The sequence below is a fragment of the Natator depressus genome, chromosome 3 (genome assembly GCF_965152275.1).
Source record: "Natator depressus isolate rNatDep1 chromosome 3, rNatDep2.hap1, whole genome shotgun sequence".
NCBI classification, from domain to species: domain Eukaryota; kingdom Metazoa; phylum Chordata; order Testudines; family Cheloniidae; genus Natator; species Natator depressus.
This window is the reverse complement of record NC_134236.1, coordinates 76,174,745-76,199,252: the sequence shown is the minus strand read 5'-3', so window position 1 is coordinate 76,199,252 and position 24,508 is coordinate 76,174,745. Positions and strand designations below refer to the sequence as shown.

Here is a 24,508-nt window from a genome sequence, read left to right as displayed (position 1 = left end):
TCTCTTTTACCCACATTCTGCCATATATTTCATGTTATAGCAGTCTCGGATGATGACCTAGCACATGTTCATTTTAAGAACACTTTCACTGCAGATTTGACAAAACACAAAGAAGGTCCCAATGTGAGATTTCTAAAGATAGCTACAGTACTCAACCAAAGGTTTAAGAATCTGAAGTGCCTTCCAAAATCTGAGAGGGACCAGGTGTGGAGCAAAAAAAGAAAATCAACCGTCTGCTGGGGGCATCTGACTCAGATGATGAAAATGAACATGTGTTGGTCTGCACTGCTTTGGATTGTTATTGAGCAGAACCCATCATCAACATAGATGTGGGTCCCCTGGAATGGTGGTTGAAGCATGAAGGGACATATGAATCTTTAGCGCATCTGGCACGTAAATATCTTGCAACGCTGGCTACAACAGTGCCGTGAGAATGTCTGTTCTCACTTTCAGGTGACATTGTAAACAAGAAGCAGGCAGTATTATCTCCTGCAAATGTAAACAAACTTGTTTGTCTGAGCGATTGGCTGAACAAGAAGTAGGTCTGAGTGGACTTGCAGGCTCTCAAATTTTACATAGTTTTATTTTTGAATGCAGCGTTTTTGTACATAATTCTACATTTGTAAGTTCAACTTTCATGATAGAGATTGCACTACAGTACTTGTATTAGGTGAATTGAAAAATACTATTTCTTTTGGTTTTTTTACAGTGCAAATACTTGTAATCAAAAATAAATATAAAGTGAGCACTGTACACTTTGTATTCTATGTTGCAATCGAAATCAATATATTTAAAAATGTAGAAAACATCCAAAAATATTTAAATAAATGGTATTCTATTATTGTTTAACAGTGAGATTAATTGTGCAATTAATTAGGATAAATTTTTTTTAAATCACTTGACAGCCCTAGTTTAAAGTTACAGGAGATCTGTACAGTTCATCCCGAATGAGTTACAGTAAAATCTCTATACCACCTTATAGTACCTTGTATTTTTTTGTATCATATTGCAGAAAAGAGTTATTCAAGAACACTTTTTAGTTTTAAAATTATATTGAGACTATTTTTGTACCCTTTGGCCTTTTAAAATCATGTTTCTTAGTTACCATGTGCAAGCCTCTAAGTGACAGAAGAATTAGAACTGGCATATTCTAAATTGATCATAAGTGTTTTTTTTTTTTTAATAAATCCAGGTGCCACAATATTATGGTATGGTATCTTGTGACCAGCTGGTGTTGAATAGTAGAGGCTTGGGTCCCAGCTCCTCTGTGGAGAAAGTGGAAAGCAACCAAATACTAAGAAACATTCTTTTAGAAAATAACTGATTTTTTAGATAAGGGAAGTGCGGTAGATCTAATGTACTTGGATTTCAGTATATCATCTGACACAGTACCACATGGGAAGTTATTAGTTAAATTGGGGAAGATGAGGGTCAGGACAAGCATTGTAAAGGAATTGGTTAAAGGAGAGAAGGCAACGGGTTGTGCTGAAAGGTGAATTATCAGACTGGAAGGAGGTTACTAGTGGAGTTCCTCAGGGATTGGTCTTAGGACCAATCTTATTCGATATTGTTATTAATGATCTTGGCACCAAAAGTAGGAGTGTACTAATGAAATTGCCTGATGATACGAAGTTGGGAGGCATTGTCAATACAGAGGAGGATCAGAACATTTATATAGGAAGATTTGAGTGACCTTGAAGATGGGAGTGACAGAAATTAAATGAAATTCAATAGTACAAAATGCAAAGTCATTTACTTAGGGTCTAATAATAAGAATTTCTGCTGCCAGCTGGGGAACCATCATTTGGAATTGACAGAGCAGGAGAGAGAACTGGGTGTCTACGCTGATCACAGGATGAGTATGAGCCACCAATGTGATGTAGTTGTGGGAAAAAAAGGCAAATGCGATCCTAGAATGTATTAGAGGTATTTCCAGTAGAGATAGAGAAGTAATAATGCCATTGTACAAGGCACTGGTAAAGACCTCATCTGAAATACCGTATACAATTTTGGTCACCTGTGTTCAAGAAAGATTAATTTAAACTGGAACGGGTACAGAGAAGAGCTACTAGGATGATCGGGGAAAGAAGGGCCTATCTTATGAGAGGAGACTGGCAGAGCTTGGTTTGTTTAGTCTAGCAAAAAGAAGACTGAAAAGGGATATGATTGCTCTTTATAAATACATTAGGGGGAGTTAATACTAGGGATGGTAAAGAGCTATTTAAGCCTAAGGACAATGTCAGCACAAGACCAAGTGGATATAAACTGGCCATGAAAAAATTCAGGCTAAGAATTAGAAGGTTTCTAACCCTCAGAGAGGTGAGGTTTTGGAACAGCCTCCCAATAGGAGGGGGAGGGGCAAAAAACTTAATTAGTTTTAACTGAGAGCTGGACAAATGTATGAGTGTAATTGCATGGTGGAGGTTGCTTGTGATGGTAGCGGGGAGGGCTCACTTCGGAGCTCAGGAGGCCAGACTAGATGTGGTGGTCCTGTCTGGCCTTAAACTCTGTGACTGTGTTGTATAACCATTGATGTTTTAAATGATGGACTTAAACAGCAATGATAACGAGCAGTCCTTGTGGCACCTTAGAAACTAACAAATTTATTTGGGCATAAGCTTTTGTGGGTTAGAACCCACTTCATCGGATGCATGGAGTGAAAATACAGGAGCAGGTATAAATACATGAAAGGATGGGGGTTGCTTTATCAAGTGTGAGCAAGTCTAACAGCAATGAAAGACTAGATGTGCAACGTGCAGTGATTTCAGTGGGTCCAGGATTTCACCCTAGAGTTTTAGAAACCATTGTCTAAACAGCATCCACAAAATCTGCATGTATTCCTACTACGCACCGATTTATCCACAGCTGCACCTGCAAAATAGGTCATTGCTATGAGTCTACCGCATGGCACAGCTGGTCATTCAGAATCCCCTGCTATATGTTTATAAATGACATGGTTCTTCATACATGGCAAGAGGTGCAATCATGCTAGATGCTCATCTAGCACACCTAGTGGGGGGTATTTAACACTTTAAAAAACAACCCCCCCCAGCCTTGCTACCTGTTCCAATGCACATTGCAAGGGTAGGGTGCAACTGGCAGGTCTTTACTGCCGTTTTAATACAACCTCAACGAGGGTAGATTGCAGTCAGGTTTGTTTACCAGATAAAACACACAACAATGGTTGATTTCCATTTTCTCAAGCTAAAGCCTAAGCACGTGACCTGGTCCAAGCTAACTGTGCAATGTAATTATAGCTTCGGGGGGGAAATTAGCCATCAAAGAGCAGAAAGCTGCTTCCTCCCCCTGGAGAGTAAATCTTTCCAATCCAGCCATTACTCTGGATCCTCCCCCTCCGGCTAGCAGCACATGCCAGCATGTCCCTTGAGCTCTAGGTGAGTTTTGCCCTTTTCCTGTGACCTTCCCTAGCCCGCGCTGCTGGGGAGAGCGGGGCAGCTCTCCGGAAGAGGCTGTCTGTGGGGGGCGGACAGGCAGGGGACAGGAGAGAGGGGTGTGATTTTTATTGCCCCGGTATTTTGGTGCTCCCAGGAGCAATGACATCACCCAGCCTCCTCGATGCGAAGAGACAAAGGCGAGAGGCAGCTGCAGAAGGAGGCGGCTGCTGCAGCGAGCACCACGGCGACCCAGCACCGCTGCTCCATCCCCTCCTGGCCCGCTGCTCAGCTGAGCGGCCCTGGCCCATGCGGACTGCCCCGGCGAGCGGCGGGGGGAAAGGGAGCCGCAGGCAACGCGCAGCATGCACTGGGGTGTTGGCTTTGCCTCCTCCAGGTCCTGCGTGGTTGCGCTGAGCCGGAATCAGAGCCTCACCCTGGGCTGGTGTGCAGGACCCGAAGAGCACTTCTCCTTTTATGGGGACATCATCGCTTTCCCTTTGCAGGATTACGGTGGGATCATGGCAGGGCTGGGTTCGGATTCGTGGTGGAAGAAAACCCTGTATTTGACTGGGGGAGCCCTGCTCGCTGCCGCGGCGTATCTGCTCCATGAACTCCTGGCCATTAGGTGAGAGACCGGGAGAGAGAGAGCCTGGGGCAGGCTGCAGCAGGGAGGATTTGGAATAGACGCTGCAATGGGAATAGGAAATAATAAGACAGTGCTGACCTGATGGGAATGCATGGTACTCGACCTTCACCCCTTGAGAAACTGACACAATAACAAGGAGCAAGGCAGAAATCGGGAGTCTTTTGGAATTGTTTTTGTTTATTAGGCATTTCAGAGCTTCACCTCTGTAAGGATTAATGTCGCACCAGTAGATAGATACATCGTTCTTAAAACCCAAGTGTCATTGGTACTAGGGGGATCAACCACAGGGCTCTTTTCAGGGATGGTTTTAGCCTTATCTGGAAACATCTAACTTGTCTGGCCTGTGTTTTAAGGACAGGGGCTCAGAATTAAACCAGTGGGCTTTAAAACAAGAGCTACCTTCATCATGGACCCATCTTACTCTGAGATCTTGCCATTTTAGATGCTTTGCAAAAACATTGTTTAATAAATCTTCAGGTAATAACCCACCTGTGCCCAAACGACCAGTATGTTTAAATAAGACAACTCTGCAAAATAAACCTCAGCGTCAAATTGAACATACTGGTCAGTGCTATTTTGGGGTTGCTCAAAAATCTAATATGAAAATGCATATTTAAAATAATGCAGCATCAACTGGTTATGCAAGAGCTCTTGAAAATAAGAAGAAGCCACAATTGTTTTCAGTGCAGTATTGTGCCTGGTTATGATCTCTAGCTTCATAATGGTGTGAGTAATAGGGAGCGTGAGAGCAGGAATAGACACAGGAGTATGTTTGTCATAGACTGAGATCTGAAGTGAACAGTTGCATATGGTGCTGCAGCTTGTTTACAAGGATAGTAAATCATCTCAGAAAATGGTGGCTTTAACTACTGATTTCCCAGGGATGTACCTGGAAATATAATATCCACAGCAGAGGTGATATATTACTAGTACGCTGTTTTAAAGAACTCAGTGAGAACAGTCTCAGGGCATTTTATATAAGTATACCATAGAAGTCTGGTGGAGACTAACATTATGAAAATGAAATGGAGATGAACTTCAGATTACTATGGGCCCAAAACTGCACTTCTTACTCAGCTAAGTCGCTCATTGATTTCAGTGAGGACTGCATAATTGGGTCCTAAACGGTTTCTACGATCATTGCATAAGACAGCTGTTTGTGTAATATAAACAATGGCAAAATACAGAAGTTATTTCTGGGTACATTTACAGAGAAATAAAGGATCAAAGTAGCCCTGTACTAACGGGCTGCCATGCACAACATAAGGTAAACAAAGATAATGTTGCCATTGATAACCTTTTAATAACACTAGCACTGAGAGATATACTTGCCTTATATATTTTATGCACTTATTTTCATTCAGCTTACAATAAATACCTGTATAAACATAATGCTTGGAAAATACTTGAATTCAAGGATGTTTTTATAATTGAAATTTCATAGATTATCTTGCCTCTATCCTTAGGAGAGATTTACAGAATGAAATTACTTCATGTAGCCATATTTTAAAAGATATTAAATTTTCTGGAGAAATGTGCAGATGTGATTTACAGGTTCAGCAAACATATGCCACCTGCAAAGGCTTCTAGCAATGTTAAATCTGTGTATGAATGTTTCAATATTAGTATATAATGGGATGCTATAAATGTATTAAATGATTTAAAATCAGACATTTTAAAATGTGTCAAATTTGGCAGTCAAATTGTAATGGCTAGTGGCCAGATTTTAAAAGCAAAGCAAACTAACATCATCTCTGGCAGTTCAGAGCTCATTTTTGAGAGGTTAAAATCATCATCATCATCATCATGCTAACCAAAACTGCATGGGCTGCTCTCTGTGATGTGCAGTGCAACCCTATTCTGTACAGAATCTTTCATGGACAATATATCCCAAATGCTTCACAGACTGAAACTATTCAACACGATGTATTGTATCAAGATAGTGTGTGATGATTCAAGTAAGACCTGGAGTCATAAAGGGGGTGGTTTCCAAAGGCATAAAGAGCCAGTAAGCACCTCACTCCCTTTGACATATGTGCCTATGAAAATCTCCCTTAAACTCAATAACCAAAGGCAGTTACTGTAAGAGAGGCCTGGGCCTGGTCAAAGAAGAACAGATATGTTTGGAGATAAGATATCAACAGAGATGAAGACTGCATGAGGTGGATGGATACTGAAACACTGTTTGAGATGGTAGAAGCATCAGAGCAGAAGGCACTTACACTAACAGTTGCAAACTTGTGTGAAGGCCCAGATAGGAGGCCAGTGCTAGACAAGTGCCAGAGGTGCAGGAGTGTGCGTAAGAGACAATGGGCCTTCTTCTTACTCCTTTGACTTGCTGCAGCTTTATACCTGTACAGCTACATTGACCTGAATGGATCTCATGGAGTTTGGGTCAAATTCTACTCTCAGTTACACTAGTGTAAATCCTTTGGAATCCTCTTGATTTACATCAGTGTAATTGAGAGCAAAAGTTTGGTCCCAAGGAGGTAGATTGGAGCAAGTCCAGGTGGGCTTTGAGAACCATGAATGGGACATTTTGAACTGGATCCTGAAATGAATGAATAGCCATTGGAGTTGTTTGACAGCAGAGGTGATGTGGCCATGAGTCTTTGTACATGGGAGAAGGCAAGCAGCAGTCTCTTGGATATTCTGGAGTTAGGATGATAGGAATCTTGAGAGGCCATAGAGATGAGAGTTAAAATAGTTGAGGCGAGAAGGGATGAAGGCTTCGGCAGGGTGGAGTCAAAGCAGTGGTGTATTTGGGCAGCCAAGTGCAGAGGTGACAATGGACACGTACAATGGGAGGAGATACAGAGAACAGAGAACAAGGCCAAAGATAATGACAAGTTTACAGACAGTGGAAGTGAATGGCATTTCTGAGTCTGGAAGTGGGGATCAGAGAGCTGAAACTATGCTTGAGTTGCTCATGTTCTTCAAGAGAGTCTCTTTGTTCTTTAAGGCCCTTAACTGAAGGAAGTAGATTTGCAGGGCCTGATTTTCCATTGCCTCACCCCTTGTGTTGTCATTTATAACTGTGCAGAGTGGCTGAAAAACACTACCACAGAAAAGTCGGAGCATTTTACACTCACTTTGTCTAAGTGGTCCGTGAAAGACTTAGACTGAAAACAGAATTCAACTATATATACAGACAATAGATTTCCAAAGGGGCCTGCACCTCTATTTGAAATTTCCAAAGGGGTCTTCACCTCCATTTGAAATTTTTTAGGGGTTCGCAAATGAAAAAAGGTTGAGAACCACTGCCTTAGTCCACATGAGCTTGGGTGTCAATTTTAGTGCATACTAGCGTTCTGCACACTAACTGGCTCATATGAACCCTACTAATATGCACTAAAAGTTCCCCAGTGCATGTTAATGTAGTTCCATTTCAAACAGCAATATGGTACCAAGAACAAGGGAACTTTTAATATGAGCCAGCAGGGTTCACACCGGTCAGGTAGTGTGCAACATGCTAGTGCACATTAAAAATCACACCTCAGCTAGTGTGGACTAAGGCACCATGTAGACAAGGCATAGGCGCCGACTTCCCCTCTGCTCTGTGGGTGGTCGACCTCCTGGGCCCCCCCATGCCCACCCCTGCACCACCCTCGCCCAGCCCCAATTCCTCCCCCTTCCCCCAAGTCCCCACCCCTGCCCCTCATCTTTACTGCCTCCTCCCCCTCCCTCCCTCCCGGAAAGTCCTAAGTGCCGCCAAACAGTTGTTAGGCGGCGGGTGGGAAGTGCTGGGAGGGGGAGGAGCAGGGACACGGCGTGCTCAGGGGAGGAGGGGGCAGGGGCGGGGGGAGTTTGGTTGCCAGTGGGTGCGGAGCACCTGCTAATTTTTCCCTGTGGATGCTCCAGCCCTGCAGTACCCATGGAGTCGGTGCCTATGAGACAAGCCCTAAGTGACTACATGAGGCACAAGGCAGGGGAGATTCAGGCTTGCTTGCTTATTTATTTTAGTCTATGAGCCTGGGCTTATTACCAAAGGTTTGCAAGATTTTTGGGTCTCTCCAACATAGAATTAACTAAGCTTCCTGTCTGAATTCTGCTCCTGCAATGTAAGTGCTTTTTAGTGATTTCAGACTCGATGAATAAAAAATTACAATAACCCATTAAAGAGAGGACAAAATGTTTTGCCTTAGCCATTCTCGCTCCTTCATGCACTTAATATATTGATATATGGCACATGCTGTAGTCTGGGTTTCTTTTAATTCTGTTTTGTTTTTGACAGGAAAGAGCAAGAGGTTGATTCCAAAGATGCTATTATACTGCATCAATTTTCAAGGCCTAACAATGGTGTTCCCAGTTTATCTCCTTTTTGTTTGAAAATGGAAACTTATTTAAGGATGGCTGATTTACCCTACCAGGTAAACTTGAGTGTACTGTTTCCCTTTACAGTATGGTTAACTATAGAAACACACAATGCTAAGTATGCAAGGGAAATATCTCTCTTATCCAAGAGAAGTATATGTGTACACATATAGCTAGCTAGATACACACTTATCACGATAGTGAAGTTTTGGTCTGTGATCTTCAAGTAGGCCTAACAGAAGCTGGTTGGTCTAAACATTCAAGCACTATTCCAGATTTCATTGCTTGATGGCAATTGAAAATTTAATTTTGGGGGAAATGAACTTTTGGAGTGGTTCAGCGTTCATATAATGCTACATAATGGACTGGTTTGCTCTAAAATTCAATGTTGTTTAGTTTTATTTAGCCTACCAGGTCTGCTATGTTAATAGATCAAATTTAAGCTGTTGCTTTTTTTTTTCTTTTCTTTGAGGGTGTCTCTTCTATGCTCTCCTGGTAGAATAGTGACAAATCCCTCATTTGGCCTTTCATTGCAGACACTGCCCTCCTGGCTGAGGAGGACTGGGCTTGCAGAGCCCATGAATACCCTTTCTTAATAGTAGATGGGTTGCTGTTGAGGCACTGTCTTTCTCCAGGGAATGAATCCCAAAGTAAACCAGAGACTGAGAGACAGGAGACTGGGAAATTTATTCTGACTCTCCCATCTGTTAGAGTCAAGATCTAGCCACCAGACCGCTGCATAAGTTCACACTCCATTGTTGCAGTTTTAACAGAGCTGTTTTACATTTTATCATATATATGTTTGTCAGCTCTCTGAGGCAGAGAACATATCTTTTTTCTGCGTGTGTAATGCACTGTGTACATTTAAGATGGACTATACGAATGCTTAATAATATGATAAGAATACACGATGGTACAATGTGGTATAAATGTTTGTTTTATTGGCACATGTTTTGGGATGACTACATTATTCACAAGTAGTAGAGCCATGAGTAAGTTGTGTGGTCATCTCAGATGGGTTCCAGTAACACTTTTATGTCACACGGTTATGAAAAGTATTTTGTTTTTGCCATCTAGCTGGCAGGGATTTTTTTTTTAGAAAAGTTATTTTGAGTATTTTTAGTTTTTGTTGTTGTTGGTATCCACTCCCAATAAAACTAGCCCGCTTTACAGCTATGAATCCACATGTACGGACATCTGGGGTAAAGAAAAACAATAAATGATATACCTTAGAACCCTTTAAGAGTATCTAAAATAGTTTTTAAAAAAGTCACGTCTGGTTTTAATGTCCATTGTGATTTTCCAGCACTAGAACCAAGCACAGTATTGTACTGGAAAGCCAGGAAATTCCTGGCTTCCCAAGGATTAGACACTTCCCAGGTCCAGCTGGCACAGCTCACAAGATAGTGAACTTTAAACATATCACAGGTGCAGCATGGGCAAAAGCCCCTCCGACATCTCCGACCAATTTGAGGCTGAATTGTAATTTGGGGGTGAAATTGCTGTTTGCAGGGACAAACATATTTTTGGCGGGGTGTGTTTTCTTTGCAATTGGTTGGTTAAGCAGGTTTGGAATGATTAAAATAGCTCTAGTGAAGGTGGAGTAGTGGGCAGAAGGCAGGTGAGGCTGACAAAATTGCAATATAAAAGCAGCTTAGCCCATGGTTCTGCAATTTTTAAAGGGATGTTACTTACCATGTATATGATACACACACGCACACCCCCTGGACATCTTATTTTAGGAATGTACGTACTGGGGCCCTCTATGCCATAGGAGGTATGTCTAGCAGGCAGGAAGCATCCGTGGTCCTGGCCGCAGTGTGTGATGGATGCTGATAATGACCACTGACAGGGGCACTACCAAATGGGCTGGTTCAGAGTGGGAACTGGCGCACCTGCCTTCCACACAGCTGGTGTGTAGATCTGAGTAGCTGTTATGCCCTGGCACTGAATCTTGACCCATGCAGAGTGCATCATGCGTGTACTGAGCACAGGCATTTTTGCAACTGCCCATCGTCAGCGACAACCACACACGTGCGACTCTAAGAGTCTTCCTTTTTGGCAAGAGGCTGTGCTGGGTTGCCCTCTGTCCAGGGTCTGCCAGTGTTGTTTCCAACACATGGACTTTAAAGCACCCTTAACCAGCTTTATTTTGCACTGTCCTTCCTCTGGATGTTTACATGCAGTTGGAAGGAAGCATGTGGCACAGTCCTCTATCCTCTGGCCATACAGAGACTTTGCATGATCATGTTTACTTTCCTACCACCCCTTGGTATGTCAAGTGTACGTAAGGCTGTGCTTGCCTCAGCCCCGCACAGAAGCATGACAGCAGTCTTTACTTGGTATTCTCCAGTCAGGTCAGTTGAGTGCATCTTGCACTCTTAGGACATGTCTACACAGCAATTCAACATCCACGGCTGGCCCATGTCAGCTGACTTGGGCTTGCGGGGCTGTCAAATTGCATTGGAGACATTTGGGCTTGGGCTGGAGCCCAGGTTCTGGGACCATCCCCCCTTGCAGGTCCCAGAACTTGAGCTCCAGCCTGAGCCCAAACCTCTACACCACAATCTTACATCCCTGCAGCCTGAGCCCTGCAAGTCCAAGTCAGCAGACCTGGGCCAGCTGTGGGTGTTTAATTGCTGTGTAAAAATATCCTAAATCTCCCCTGTACATTGTGTCTCTGGGCCTTCTGGAAGAGATGTTAATGTAGGGGCTGCAGGTCACTTGGAAACCTAGCTGAAGTCTTTATAAACTTTTAAAAAGTTTAACCAGGAGGAGAAATTTTCTACCATGACACCCAAATTGCTTAATGTTCAGTCCCTGGGGTTGAAGTCTATGGGGCTGCATGGGGTTTAAAGGCAGAATTTATCCCAGTTAAACTGTTGACAGGAAGGGACAGACAGAACTTTTTGCTGCTGGCCCTGGAGGCACCTACCTTCCTTGTGGCAAGGAGTCCTGTGGCACCTTATGGACTAACAGATGTATTGGAGCATAAGCTTTCGTGGGTGAGTATTCACCCACGAAAGCTTATGCTCCAATATGTCTGTTAGTCCATAAGGTGCCGCAGGTCTCTTTGCCGCTTTTACAGATCCAGACGAACACGGCTACCCTTCTGATACCTTCCTTGTATTTCACAAGATGCTGCTTGGGGCAGCTTCCTTATAAATGTAGTCGCAGGGAGCTGTCCAACAATCTCATTGGCTGAGACAATAGAAATCTGATTGCAGGTATACAAAATTCTATGGGGTTTGAAGATCTGGAGATTTTTGTCTCTCTCTGCGCCCCCCCCCCGCCCCAATTCTAAGCTTTCATTTACAAGGAAAGGAAGTTTCCAGCCCCGCAGGTTTTAGAGGCCCCCTTTCCCAGTGTAAATTAAAGCACTGCTCTTTTCTGATCCCATAAACATTGTAAAACCAGCAGTGCTGGAGGGACCCAGTTAGACCATGGCTGTCTCCTGACATGGTTTGTCATAGTTACAGGGCAAATGTGCCTTAGATGCCTTCTAGTACCTTTTGAGTGTACCCAGTGGGTGACAGGCCTGCCTCCCGGCACCTCACTCTGGGTGGAACCATGTAGTCCAACCACTGCTAGATGGAATCTATGGGCTGTAGGCCCCTTTTCCCCACAGAGCTAATTCAACAGGCCCAACTGCATTGGCACCTGCCAGCCTTTTCTTTCTGGGGACCCGTGACCAGCAAGTTGATTAAAGTGACTCAGAATCAGCATCTTCAAAACAAAGCTGTATTTATTCCTTTCCCCAAAGGTAGAAAGCACGTACAGCAAAGGGTACAAAAAATAAAAGGCCTGTATGCCTCGTTCTTACTTACGTCTTAGTCTTTTCTTGCCAACTTTTGTAAATTTCCCTCAGTCCAGCTAATCCCCATCTCTGGCTGGGAGAAACCGATTGCTCACAGCAATCAGGCTTGCTCTCTTTCCTTGCCATCTCTCACTGACACTTCTTGGGCAGTGTCTGGCCACTCACCCCAGCTCTTTTCTAGGCCCAGGATCCTTTAATATTTGGTATTCTCCTTCTGATCCTAGATTTAGCCTTGGGAAGAATAAACTGTTCTCAGGCTACCTGGCGGGGGTATTCCCTAATAAACAGCTTTTTCCATTGTTTCCTCTAGATCTCCTATCTGTGTCATTGTTTTACCTTTCCTTCTTGGTTCCTCTAACAACCCTTTTTTATCTAACTCCATGGCCAAGTACCCATCATAGAGAAATGCAGAGAGGCATGCACCATATTCATAAAAACAATACAGCTAATTCCCAGTTTGTCTTATGGTTAAAGTGCCATTTTTTTCTTGCAGTGCTGATAGGACCTAACCATGTGTTAGCTGTCGCTGAATCATGCTAACATCATGGCTGCTCTGCAAGAGGGAAGCTTCTTTTAAGCATGACTGGGGATAATAGGAGTTTTGCTGTTGACTTCAGTGGGAACAGAGTGAGGCCAACACTGAGTGCTTTTGAAGATCTAGTTTTCTCTCCCGAACTGGCACTGTAGCTTTGAGCTGCAGAAGCAGCTCTACTCTCTGAAGCAGCAAGGATTCTCTTTTTACCACCCTACTAGGAGTCTGGTGCTACTCACAGACACACCTTAGCACCTAAGGATATGTCTACGCTTTGAGCTGGGGCGTAATTCTCAGCTCGTGAAGACACACCCGTGCTAGCTCTGATCAAACTAGAGTGCTAAAAATACAGTGTCGCTGCAGCAGCATGAAGAGAGACGAGCTGGGAGAGACGAGCTGCCCAAGTACATACCCTTCTCAGATGGTAGGTATGTATTCAGGAGAGCTAGCCCCTCCTGTTGCTTGCACCTCTGCAGCTACACTGTAGTCCGCTAGCTGGATCAGAGCTAGCGTGGGTATGTCTCCTCAAGCTGTGAATCGCACTTCCAGCTCCAAGTGTAGACACACCCTCAGAGAAAAGGAGGATTAAAAAAAGATGAAATTAAGCTACTGAGGAACCTTTAGAACTTCTTAGAAACTCCTGTTAGCTGGACAATAGCAGACAGCACAGTTTTGAACTGGATTCTTTGCCGCTCCCTGCAGCACAAATTTTAATGGTCACTGGAGAATGATTATCTGGTGAATTTATCCAGTGTTTCTTCCCCTCCCTCCAGATATAAATATCACAGAGAAGCAGAAGGTGACATTTACACATCAGTTTTGCTAGCATTTCTTGCATTTAGTATATGTTGGCAGCTGGTGCTGCCTGTGTAATGCCTGTGCCCTATGGGTGTATAGACCTTTAAAGGAGAATGTGCCTCCCATTTCTACCCTTCCTTTGTCTTCTGTCAGCACTGTGGCACCTTTCAGGCCACTCAATGTGGCAAGGACATTTCTGAGCCTGCTTGACTTCTGAACCATCAAGAAATTCACTTGTTGCTAGAATGCCTTATCCATTTTTATGGACCACTGCCAACAAGTCACCATGCTATTTTGATCAGATGTGTTTGCTGTTGAATATAAGCTTTGCTTTGCTTTGCCAGTCCTCCTGTCCTAAACGTTGCCACTGATTGCTTTCTCTTCCCAAGCCATCTTGATCTGGCCTGATTGCTTTGTTGATGTCTGTGAATGTTACAATGTAGCAAAAGGTTTTTATGCCAGGTGTTGAACTTTGATGATGTTCTCTGTAGAGTCTGGTTTGAAGGAACCAGTTTTGGGTTCAGGGGTTTTCTGTAAAATAGAATTTTTGAAATATATGGATTTTTTTACAGTCTGACAAAGTATAAAGGCAACAGAATGTTATATTTATATATTTATTAAGAAATAGTTTAAAAAATAGATACAAAGGGGCACAACACAAACTGTAGTAATTGGAACTATTAGGCTTAATTCTTCCTGGTTATCACTGTAAAAGGGCCCCAAAATGTCTTGTGCAATTCAGTTTGTAAATTCCATCTACCTAAAACGAGCTTCCTACGGGCTCTTGTGACAATTGCTTTGTAGATTACAGTTAAAGTTAACGTACTAGGGCGGATTTATTTGTTTTTATGTACCAATACCAAGGCCACTCGCTTTCTTTGCAGCTGGACTGGTTCTTAAGTGAGAGTTTGGTAAATATTTGATGACAATTAGTAGCAGCTTTAAAGATATAAAGGTTTTGGGCCAAAAGATATCTGCTTCAGACACAGTACAATGTAGTGTAAGAGATTTTGCCCAGGGATGGAGGGCATCTTAAAATATCACAGGATAATGAATAGAAGCCTTATATTCCATTTTTCTTGCTTAATCATATTGCAAGGAAACATTAAAAAAGCAAACCCTAGAAAGCCTAAGATTCAGCAGATTTTACCTGTGTAATACGCTTGTCAACTTTGTTTCTAGGATCTTAACTTTTGCGTTTCCTAAGTTTAAAATGTGTAAACGTAATGTTGTGTTAATGTAATTCTTTACACACAAATGCACTCACACACATATTACATAAAATCGTCTTAATTTTTATTAATGCAAGGTATATTGATTTAAACTATTGCAATAAAGAAAATTATGCAAATATATTTTATAAAAGCTAACAGCAAATGCCCAAAATTATCAATATTTTTGGCATAAGGGGAAAAAACTCTAATGGAACAATCCTATGGAGTTTAACTGAGATTAAACCAACAGTACTGTATATCTATTTAATAGGGTCCTAGAGAAACTATTTTAAAATCCTATAGAATATAATAAGAATGAGATTCTTTCTATAGGTTTTTTTAACCAATGTATAGAAGGACTATTAAATTTTATAGGATGGTTTAAAAAAATCTATAGAAAGGTTACCAGTTTATTTTAAATTCTGTAGGCCTTTTTTCATAAGGGAAGAGCCTGGACTAAAGAGCATGGAAGAGTTGGTATTCTCCTTTAAGTTTCAAGTCATCTGTTTCTGTAGCCCTTCTGCTATGAGCCAGAATACCTTCCATCTTTCCTCCTCACTCCTACACTAGACAGATGATTTCCATTCCCTTATTCATTCATTTCTAGATACAAGTCATGACAAATCATATCATTTTATTTCTCATATCAGGATATCTGTATATGGGCAGAAATCCAAGAGTCGCTAGACCCAGAAGACACTGTTCCCAACAATGTTCCCCAATATTTCTTCTAATTTGATCCAGAAGGAAGATGTGTCTGAGAAAGAACGTGTATTTATAATGTATCAGACATCCATATTATTAAATGTAGCCAGGGTGAAGTGCCATCTAACGAGGATCTCTTGCTGAATCTCCATTGCCACACAGTGTGCTATGTGTTTGTCTATCTTCCACCTTAATGGATTTCTGGCATTTAAATTTTTGAGGCCTAAACAGGTTGACATTGTATTGCCAACCCCAAACCTTCAAAAATCACGAGTCACGCATCCAAAATAATTGGCCTAAAATCATAACATTTTAAAAAATAATACATTTGAGTTTTTTTTTTTTGGCTTCTCATTTTGAGCCTTTAGGGTTCACATTTTTGAGCTTTTCACCACAGACATGAAGGCTAGAAACTTACTCTATCTTTAAACGGAAGCTGAGATTCGTATGTAATAACAAGACTCCAGGAGCTGGGTCTTTAAGAAGAACACCAACTATCACGAAACTTGCTGTAAAATCACAAGAATAGTTAACATTGTTGAGTGTCCTTTTAAATAAAGGAAATAAAAGAACAAGAATACAGCAGCTCATACCTGTGCTTTTAGGAATAAGCAGAGTTGTAATTAAAGAGAGTTATGGTCTAATGATCTAATCACATGACTGGAAGCCAGGAATTCCTGCATTTTACTCCTGACTCATTCCCTGCTTGATCTCTCTGCTTCAGCTTCCCCATCTGTAAAATGGGGATAAATACTTAGATGCAGAGACCTGCTAGCTTTAATGGGACTCCACACAGGTGATGCTCTTGTGGATCTGATTGCAGGAACTTTGGCTGCAAATGACTGAGGTTCGCAGACCAGGAAATGCCAGGATCATAGGCAAAGACATACTTTCCCACTCCAATGAGGGAGTGACATATCATTCCATCGCTTGGGCCTGGCTGCTTGTTGAAGGCCTGAAAGAAGGCAGGAGTACATGCCATTGGGGTTTCCTCATCTGAGCTTGAGGTTGAGTCTAGGTCCTTCCTGTTCCCACTGCATCCACTTTCGGTATAGATTAGTGGGTGTGCAGATTAGCCACATTTGCCTTTTAGGGCTACTGAGACATTTAGTTAGTAAGGTATCAGAGGGGTAGCCGTGTTAGTCTGTATCCACAAAAACAACAAGGAGTCCGGTGGCACCTTAAAGGCTAACAGATTTATTTGGGCATAAGCTTTCGTGGATAAAAGAAAGCTTATGCCCAAATAAATCTGTTAGTTTTTAAGGTGCCATCGGACTCCTCCTTATTTTTATTAGTTAGGGTTCGTAAGGTGCTTTTAAGATGAAAAATGCTACTGTGAATAAGTACCAAATATTATTGTTATTTTGTCTATGAGGCAAAATTGTCCAGAATATTGGGCCTGACCCTGTGGAGTTCTGAGTGCTTCTATCCCCACTGGACTTTAATTAAATAATTAACATTAAAACACACTATAGAAGGCATCAAAGGCACATAACACCTTTCAGGACTGGTCCCATTGCTTTGCATTAAAAAACAAAACAAAAACAAAAACAATAATGGGTACATTCTTTTGGCTAGGAATTACTTATGCTGGAAATAGATTTTTGCATTTCCATTTAGAGTAAGGTTGTCGCTCTAGTTTGATAGCTACTTTATGGAGGATATTGATTTTATGTTTCGGGTATTGGCACCTTTTAAAAAAAACTTTATACTGATCAAACAGAAGCTGAAGGGTGTATTTTGTGTGTTTGTTTTTGTTTACTTGCTTCTTTTCTTAGAACTATTTTGATGGAAAACTTTCCCCTCAAGGGAAAATGCCCTGGATTGAATACAATCGCAAAAAAGTATCTGGCACTGAGTTCATTATTGACTTTTTGGAAGAGAAACTCGGAGTGAATTTAAATAAAAACCTTGGTCCACATGAAAGAGCTGTTTCCAGAGCAGTGACAAAAATGGTGGAGGAGCACTTCTATTGGTAAGCTTGCATGGTAAAGCTAGTTCTGTTCTGATCTTATCAAACCTGCCGCTGCACGTTTTATCTGGAAATGAATGCTTGCTTTGTCTTTCAAATAACTCAGAACCGAGCTGTCAATTCCACAATTCTTTTCACTCTTGGAGAATTGGTGTCTCTTTCTGTTCTTACTTGTGCCAGTGTGAATCAGGAGTAAACACCACTGGAGGGTATAAAACCATTGCAAATGAAGTTCAGAATCGGGCCTTTTGCCCACCTGCAAGTTTATAAAGAGGAGCAACCACAGGCTAATACTGCAGTCCTTTCACATGTACCCCTTCAGTGGCACATGAGAAATAACTACAGGATTGGGCTGGTTAATAATAGGCTAAATTTGAGACTGTTTAATAAATTTGTGATTGCCAAAAGGGAGAGAAATAAATCCAGCTTTTGGGATTAATAGGTGACAGGAATGCAATATTTTGAACTAACTGAAAACTATACATATATTTGCATAGTCCTCTTCATTTAATAGAATTTTGTTGTTATTCTTCCACTATCAGTAATGGGATGCAGTATTGTTGGCTGAGCGAAGCAAGGTCTAACGTTCAACTCGAAGGATTTCTCTCTGTGTCTGTCTGGTTGTAGAATGACCTGAAGTCATTTAAAAGCCCATAAACCATAATATGGGATAGAACCTTACTAAATCTCCTATTGCTAATTGTTACACTCGCACTCACAAAAATGAGAGTCTGCCCACTCACCAGCAAAGATTTAGGACTAGACACAGCAACCCTGACTCATGTAGGATGCTGCTTGTGACATCAGTGAGACTACTGGTTGAGTAAGGTCCTTAAAAGTACAGTGAGGGTTCCCATTATGACTTCATTGCATTAAAATATGTATGCCAGAACACCTATTCGCATTTTGGGGAGCCTTGTCATAAATAATTACAGTTAAACTACGCTTGTCAAATAAATGAGCAAAATACATTTTATGATGCCTTATTCTTTCTTACAAAAAAAAAAAAAAGGTCCCATCTTTCCTGGGGTTGAGTGCCTCCTGCTGAGGTGTTCCACTCCTACTGGGCCAACTGCTGAGAGGAGCTGCTGAGCACCTGGAACTCCAGGTGTCTTCATTGGGCGTTGCGCATACTTGATGCTTCTCAAGATCTGAACTATTGACTTCAATGGCAGTTGAAGGCACTTGGGCCAAGATTCACCAATGTACGTAGGTGTTGTGATACTGAGGGTCCCAATGCCAAACTTTTAGGTGCTTAGAAAATCACAGGAACACACTGCAAATCACAAAGCCTAAGTTAGGTGCTTAGACTCCAAGACACTGAATGCGGAGAGATAGGCACCTTAGACTGTGATTCCCAAAAGCTAGCAGGCTAGGCAGGGAGCCACCTAAATTAGCCACTAGGAGATGCTCACGAGAGGGGTGTATGTTAGGCCTCTTCTCTCTCACCAAGATAGGCGCCTAACTCTAGGTTTTAGGGAAGTGTGTATCTCTACTAGAGATTCACATCTGGGAGTGCTATTTGCAGTTAAGCACATACAGCATTTCCACAAGAAGCTGGGGAAGGAGGAGGACCTCTCTCACAACTTTTAGCTCAATGGGAGATGTGGGAGACCCCTGGTTCAAGTCCCACCTTCACCTGATGAGAGAGATTTGAACAGAGATCTACCACCTGTCTTCTAGGCTGAGGTCAAATTTAAAGTGGCCTTCAAAAATGGTCTCACTCGGTTGATATGTCCCCTGCTGGAATAGTCAATGTCAATCCAGATTAGATGAAACAAAAGTTACTTTCAAGTTATGGCGCAGCAGAGAAAACAGTCAGAAACTAGGAATTTATACATTAGCTTCTTTACACAGTCTGTTCTCTGGGGGTCTTGCAAAGGTTTCTAATTAAGGGAAAGGAAAGGACTAATACTCATGGCATTCAGAAATTTTAGCTATGAATTACCAATATAGACGTCATGGTTCCTGCTGGGTCTACAGGAGAAGTCTTTTGTCTCTTCAAAATGGAGTCTGTCTCCTTGTTGCTTTCTAAGGGGTAGTCTAGATTAGGAAGAGAGGTTGAGATTAGGTTGGGGTTGGTTAACACATGTTAGGAATGTGCTTGTTTACCCAGAACAATCTCAACTATTTGCCTAAACTAGACAAAATCGAAGGATCAGATCCTCACCTGGTGAAAGCTATCATAGCTCCATCGAGCACCAGTGATGTACACCAGCTGAGGACCTGTCCCTAATGGTCTCCTACTTTCTACATGCTAAGGAGCCACCCCCCTATTTCACCTTTGAGAAAACCCACCTCTTGCTTTGCGTAAGTTCTCAATTAGTTTCCGACAGTAAGGGGGCGCTTCAAGCTAGCCACTTCTGGTGACTCTCTCTGCCTGCTCCCATTCCTGACTTATGTATTGAAACTAAGGTAATTACCTATGTCTTTGTTTCAGAAATGCTAGTTCCTGGGACCATTCCTATTCAATGGATTATTATTTAATTTATGTCCGAAGATTTGTACAGGAGTGCCTATCTGAGGCACTAGTAAGTTTTCAAAAATACACAGATCACACAAATACTTAAAGCCAGTGTATAACAGTCTAGACCCATGTAACCAAATAAACAACCAGCTGATGACATCACTCACCCCTCTCCCAATGCCTGAGGAAATAGATCATCTTACAGTGTTTCCTAAAGGTCTGGAGTTCAGAGAGGCCTTTTATAAAGGGACTCATGCCCGAGGGGTGAGGGAGGAACTGGCCTTGAGCTACAGTGGTATGATTGCTCCCAGTACTCTCTTAAGCTGGACTCTCCTTAATGATTCTTTTCTGGGTCTTCAGGACATCCACTGTTGATCCCTGGTAGTTCTTATGATTGGCCCAACAGGCCTATTAGGAGTCAATGAAATAGTCCGCTTGAGCGACAGTGTGAGCTGAGGCCCGTCTTAGTGCAACAGGCTGGTTTGCTAACATGAAGTGTGAATTAGTGCTCAGCTTTAAGCAAGTTTCACCATTCTAATATTACAGATATAAAATGAATAGATATTGGTAGTAAGTACAGATAAATCAGTTTATCAAGCTGTGTAACAATAATATACTTTGATCAGACTTGACAAAGCCCTGGCTGGGATGATTTAGTTGGGGATTGGTCCTGCTTTGAGCAGGGGGGTGGACTAGATGACCTCCTGAGGTCCCTTCCAACCCTGATATTCTATGATTCTATGATAAGACCCTGGGTAGGACCAATTTTCAGTTGCCTTAACCCAGCCACTAAATTTGTTGGCACACACATTTCTGTGTGCTCAAAATCATGGCTTTGTGTGAACAGATCAGGTAGTTGGCTGTTTAGTTACCTTCTTTGCAGGCCCAAATTTGAGTTTTGGGCATCTGATCCCCCAAAGCGATACATACAAAATGTCACAAGTCTGAGGTTGTTCATGAAAATTATGTCTTTAATGGATCATCTGGGTCCACCCCCTTTGTACTTTCACCAGATTAATATCCATATTGGCAATCTTTATTTTGTGGTTGTCCTTTCCTGAACCAACCAGTTCTCAGTACTGCTCCACAACCAGTAAGTGAGACTCAGGGAAATATTTAGTTCCAGTGAGAGTTTAATGGACAGGTATTGGGTGTTGAAGTTGTGGTGGAAATCTATGAGGGAGTTTAAGTCATTTGTCCAGAGGATGGAAATATCATTGATGTATCTCAGGTATATCATTGGTGCATTTGTCCCAGAATTCTTCTCCAAGTGGCCCATGAAGAGGTTGGCATATTGGGGAGTACCTATGGTTGTTCCCATGGTTTGGACAAAGTGTTTGTTCTTGAATGTAAAATTGTTATGGGTGAGGATGAAATGGATGAGTTTAGCGATGTGTTTGGGGTGGACATCTGAGGGTTGTCATTTGTTTTGTAACTATTTGAGGCAGGCAGCTATCCAGTCATTGTGAGGGATATTGGTGTATAGGGAGGTGACATCCATGGTGGCAAAGAGGGTGTGCTGAAGGAGGTTGTTAATGTTGTGGAATTTGTGGAGGAAGTCGGTTGTGTCCTGGAGGAAACTGTCTCTTTGTGTGGTGAGTGGGTTGAGGATGGTTTCTGTTCCTTCAGTAAGAGTGGTGTGGCCACATAGGATGGGTCTGCCTGGGTTCCTTGTTTGTGTATCTTGCGAAGCATGTAGAAGGTCCCTGGTTTGGGTTCATGGGGGATGAGTTTGTAGAGTTTCTCTTGGATTTGTTTGGGAAAGGATTTGATGATATCCTTAAATTTCTGGGTAAATTGTGTTGTAGAGGTCTTTTCTGAGTTCCTTATAATAGGTGGTGTCAGAAAGTTGTCAGTTGGCCTTGTTAACATAGTCAGCACTGTTGAGGACTATGATGGCGCCCCCTTTGTCCGCTGGTTTGATCATTATTGTGATTAGATTTTAGGGACTCTGGACAGATGACTTGGGGGGAGGGATAGCTCAGTGGTTTGAGCATTGGCCTGCTAAACCCAGGGTTGTGAGTTCAATCCGTGAGGGGGCCATTTAGGGATCGGGGGCAAAAATTGGGGATTGGTCCTGCTTTGAGCAGGGGGTTGGGCTAGATGACCTCCTGAGGTCCCTTCCAACTCTGATATTCTATGATTCTATGATGATAAACTCCCTCATATATTTACACCACAACATCAGCAACCACCACCCAGCCATTAAACTCTCTTGCGAATACTCCCACACAAGCATCAACTTCCTGGACATCACAATCAGCTTCAGCAATGGAATCTTATAAACAACTATATACAAGAAACCCATGGATCATCACATCTGCCTTCATAGATCCAGTGACGACCCCAAAGACACCAAGAAATCCTATTATCTACAGCCAGACGCTCAGGTACCACAGAATATGCTCTGAGGGGAAAGTCTGGGATATACACTTTAACACACACAAAACTGCTTTCACCGAACAAGGACACTCCACCAGAGAAGTAGATCACATCATGGATCAGGCCACCCAAACACCCTGAGAGGACCTGCTTCAGTACAGCAATAAGACGCCCTTTGACCACACACACACCTAGTTAAAAGAAAAGGAATACTTGTGGCACCTTAGAGACTAACAAATTTATTTGAGCATAATCTTTCGTGAGCTACAGCTCACTTGTCACCGACCACCCCACACTGGAGCCCATATGGGGTATCATCCAACAACTACAACCCATACTCAATGGGAATCCCACCCTGAAAGAAATCTTTCTTGAATCCCCTCTTCTGGCCTTCAAACAACCCCCCAATCTCTCCCAGCTCATAATCAGAAGCAAGCTCTCCACACACCAGGACACACCAACTCAAAGTGGCACCAGATCCTGCCAGAATACCAGTTGCAAAATCTGCAGACATATCTCCACTACTACAATAATCAACACGCCCCCACAACACATCTTTCAAGATCCCTGGATCCTACACATGTTTATCACAACATGTGGTATACCACATCCAGTGCCCTGAATGCCCCAATAACAACTATGTGGGTGAAACCAGACAATCACTGTGTTCTCGAATGAACTCACAGGAAAATGATAAAAGACAAAAACATCATATCACCTATTGGTGAATGCTTTTCACAGAGCGATCACTCTATATCTGACTTCTCAGTCCTCATCCTGAAAGGAAACCTGCAGATCACTTTCAAAAAACAAGCCTGGGAGCTTAAATTCATATCTTTGCTAGATGTTAAAAATCATGGTCTCAATAAAGACACTGGATTTATGGTCCATTTCAACAATCTATAACTCACTAACTCCCCTTTTTGTCCTATGACTACAGGGTATTAATGGGTCACCTGGGATGGTCCCTTTAGAATATGTATTAATTACTGATGCTAAACTATCTGTTCGATCTTGTATTTAGCTGTGACACTCTTAGTACCTTTCCCAGACCGCAAGAAGAGTTCTGTGTGGCTCAGATGCTTGTTCCTCTTGCCAACAGAAGTTGGCCGAATAAAAGATATGACATCACCCACCTTGTTTCTTTAAAACTGACTTACCTAAATCAATTTCAAATTAAAAAAATTGCCTTGCCTTTAGTAGACCAGCTCTCAGAATACTTAAATATAAATATTAATTCACAGAATTAATTTTAATTTTATTAACTGAAAATGTTTCTAGGTGCTCAGCTTTGAGAGTATTGTATATTTTGGGCTTTTATTGCAACTTGCTTGGCTTTTAAGCCAAATATTCTGCTTTTACTCTTAGCAAGAAATATCCTTGGTGACTTTTTACCACAGGTTAATAGAGTCATTAAAGTGAAGAATTTGTGAGCTGTTTCCTAAAGAGATTAGAAATGGACCCTAGTGAGAAAGTAGGTGTAGTGTCAGGGGAATATTGAACTCTGCTTCTGTCTGTGGTTGCAGACATTTGTGATGACATGAAAGAAAATGTATAGGAGTGCCCAAAAGGATTTTGCTCATTCTCTCTCTTGCATTAGTTAATCAGTATGTACAATGAGGAAATCCCATAGGCTTAGAACTATGTACAATGATAAACTGAAGTCATGTTCAGAACAGGAAAAACTGGGTTCTGGTGGCTTCTGCAGGAAAATCCCAGTACAGTGGAACAGTTAACCTGTAGACCGTATTCTACACTGTGTGATATTTCAACTTTTCTGACTAACTGCACTAGGCTGTTGTGCCTCCATCAACCAGCTTTCAAAATGACCAAAAATGTTTCAGCTGATTTTATATTTTCCAGTTTGGAAATTACTAGGAATACCCGGCACAAATTGTCATAAACACCCTGCATTTCCCAGACACCCGAGGCTGCATCTGCTCTTCCCACCTCCTCCTCCGATGGATAACTCTTTTAAACTCCCTGCTTCTGCTCTCTTTGAAGTTGGTGACAATAATCCTATTGCCTTCAATGGGAGTGCTTAACTGTTCAATATTTACTTACGATGACTGTCACTTTCCAAATTAATTGTTCTTTTTTTCACAAGCTTCTTCAGCAAAAAATTGAAATTTCTCTTTAACCCGTTGGAAGAGTAATAAAGACCAGCAATTCAAGTGAAAACTGGGAGATTTTGGCTGGCAAAGCAAATTTAATGAAGACTCCTTTTAAAAGAATACATCCTCCATTCAACCAAACAAACACATAG

At 42.0% G+C, this 24,508-nt stretch overlaps 1 protein-coding gene across 2 annotated transcripts in view; it reads left to right on the top strand.

The window, feature by feature from the left end:
* Window positions 1-3,231: 3,231 nt before the first annotated feature.
* Window positions 3,232-24,508, top strand: part of FAXC (failed axon connections homolog, metaxin like GST domain containing) — a 43,682-nt gene continuing 22,405 nt past the window's right edge. Inside the window, exons 1-4 of one of the 2 annotated variants that reach the window (XM_074948147.1) lie at window positions 3,232-3,395; window positions 3,899-4,020; window positions 8,276-8,411; window positions 17,200-17,396. In XM_074948147.1, coding sequence (XP_074804248.1) covers window positions 3,914-4,020; window positions 8,276-8,411; window positions 17,200-17,396 — 440 coding nt within the window. In that variant the 5' untranslated portion in view covers window positions 3,232-3,395; window positions 3,899-3,913. Of the gene's footprint in view, window positions 3,396-3,528; window positions 4,021-8,275; window positions 8,412-17,199; window positions 17,397-24,508 lie in introns of those variants that run through there. The other variant, XM_074948146.1, reaches the window with a different exon arrangement.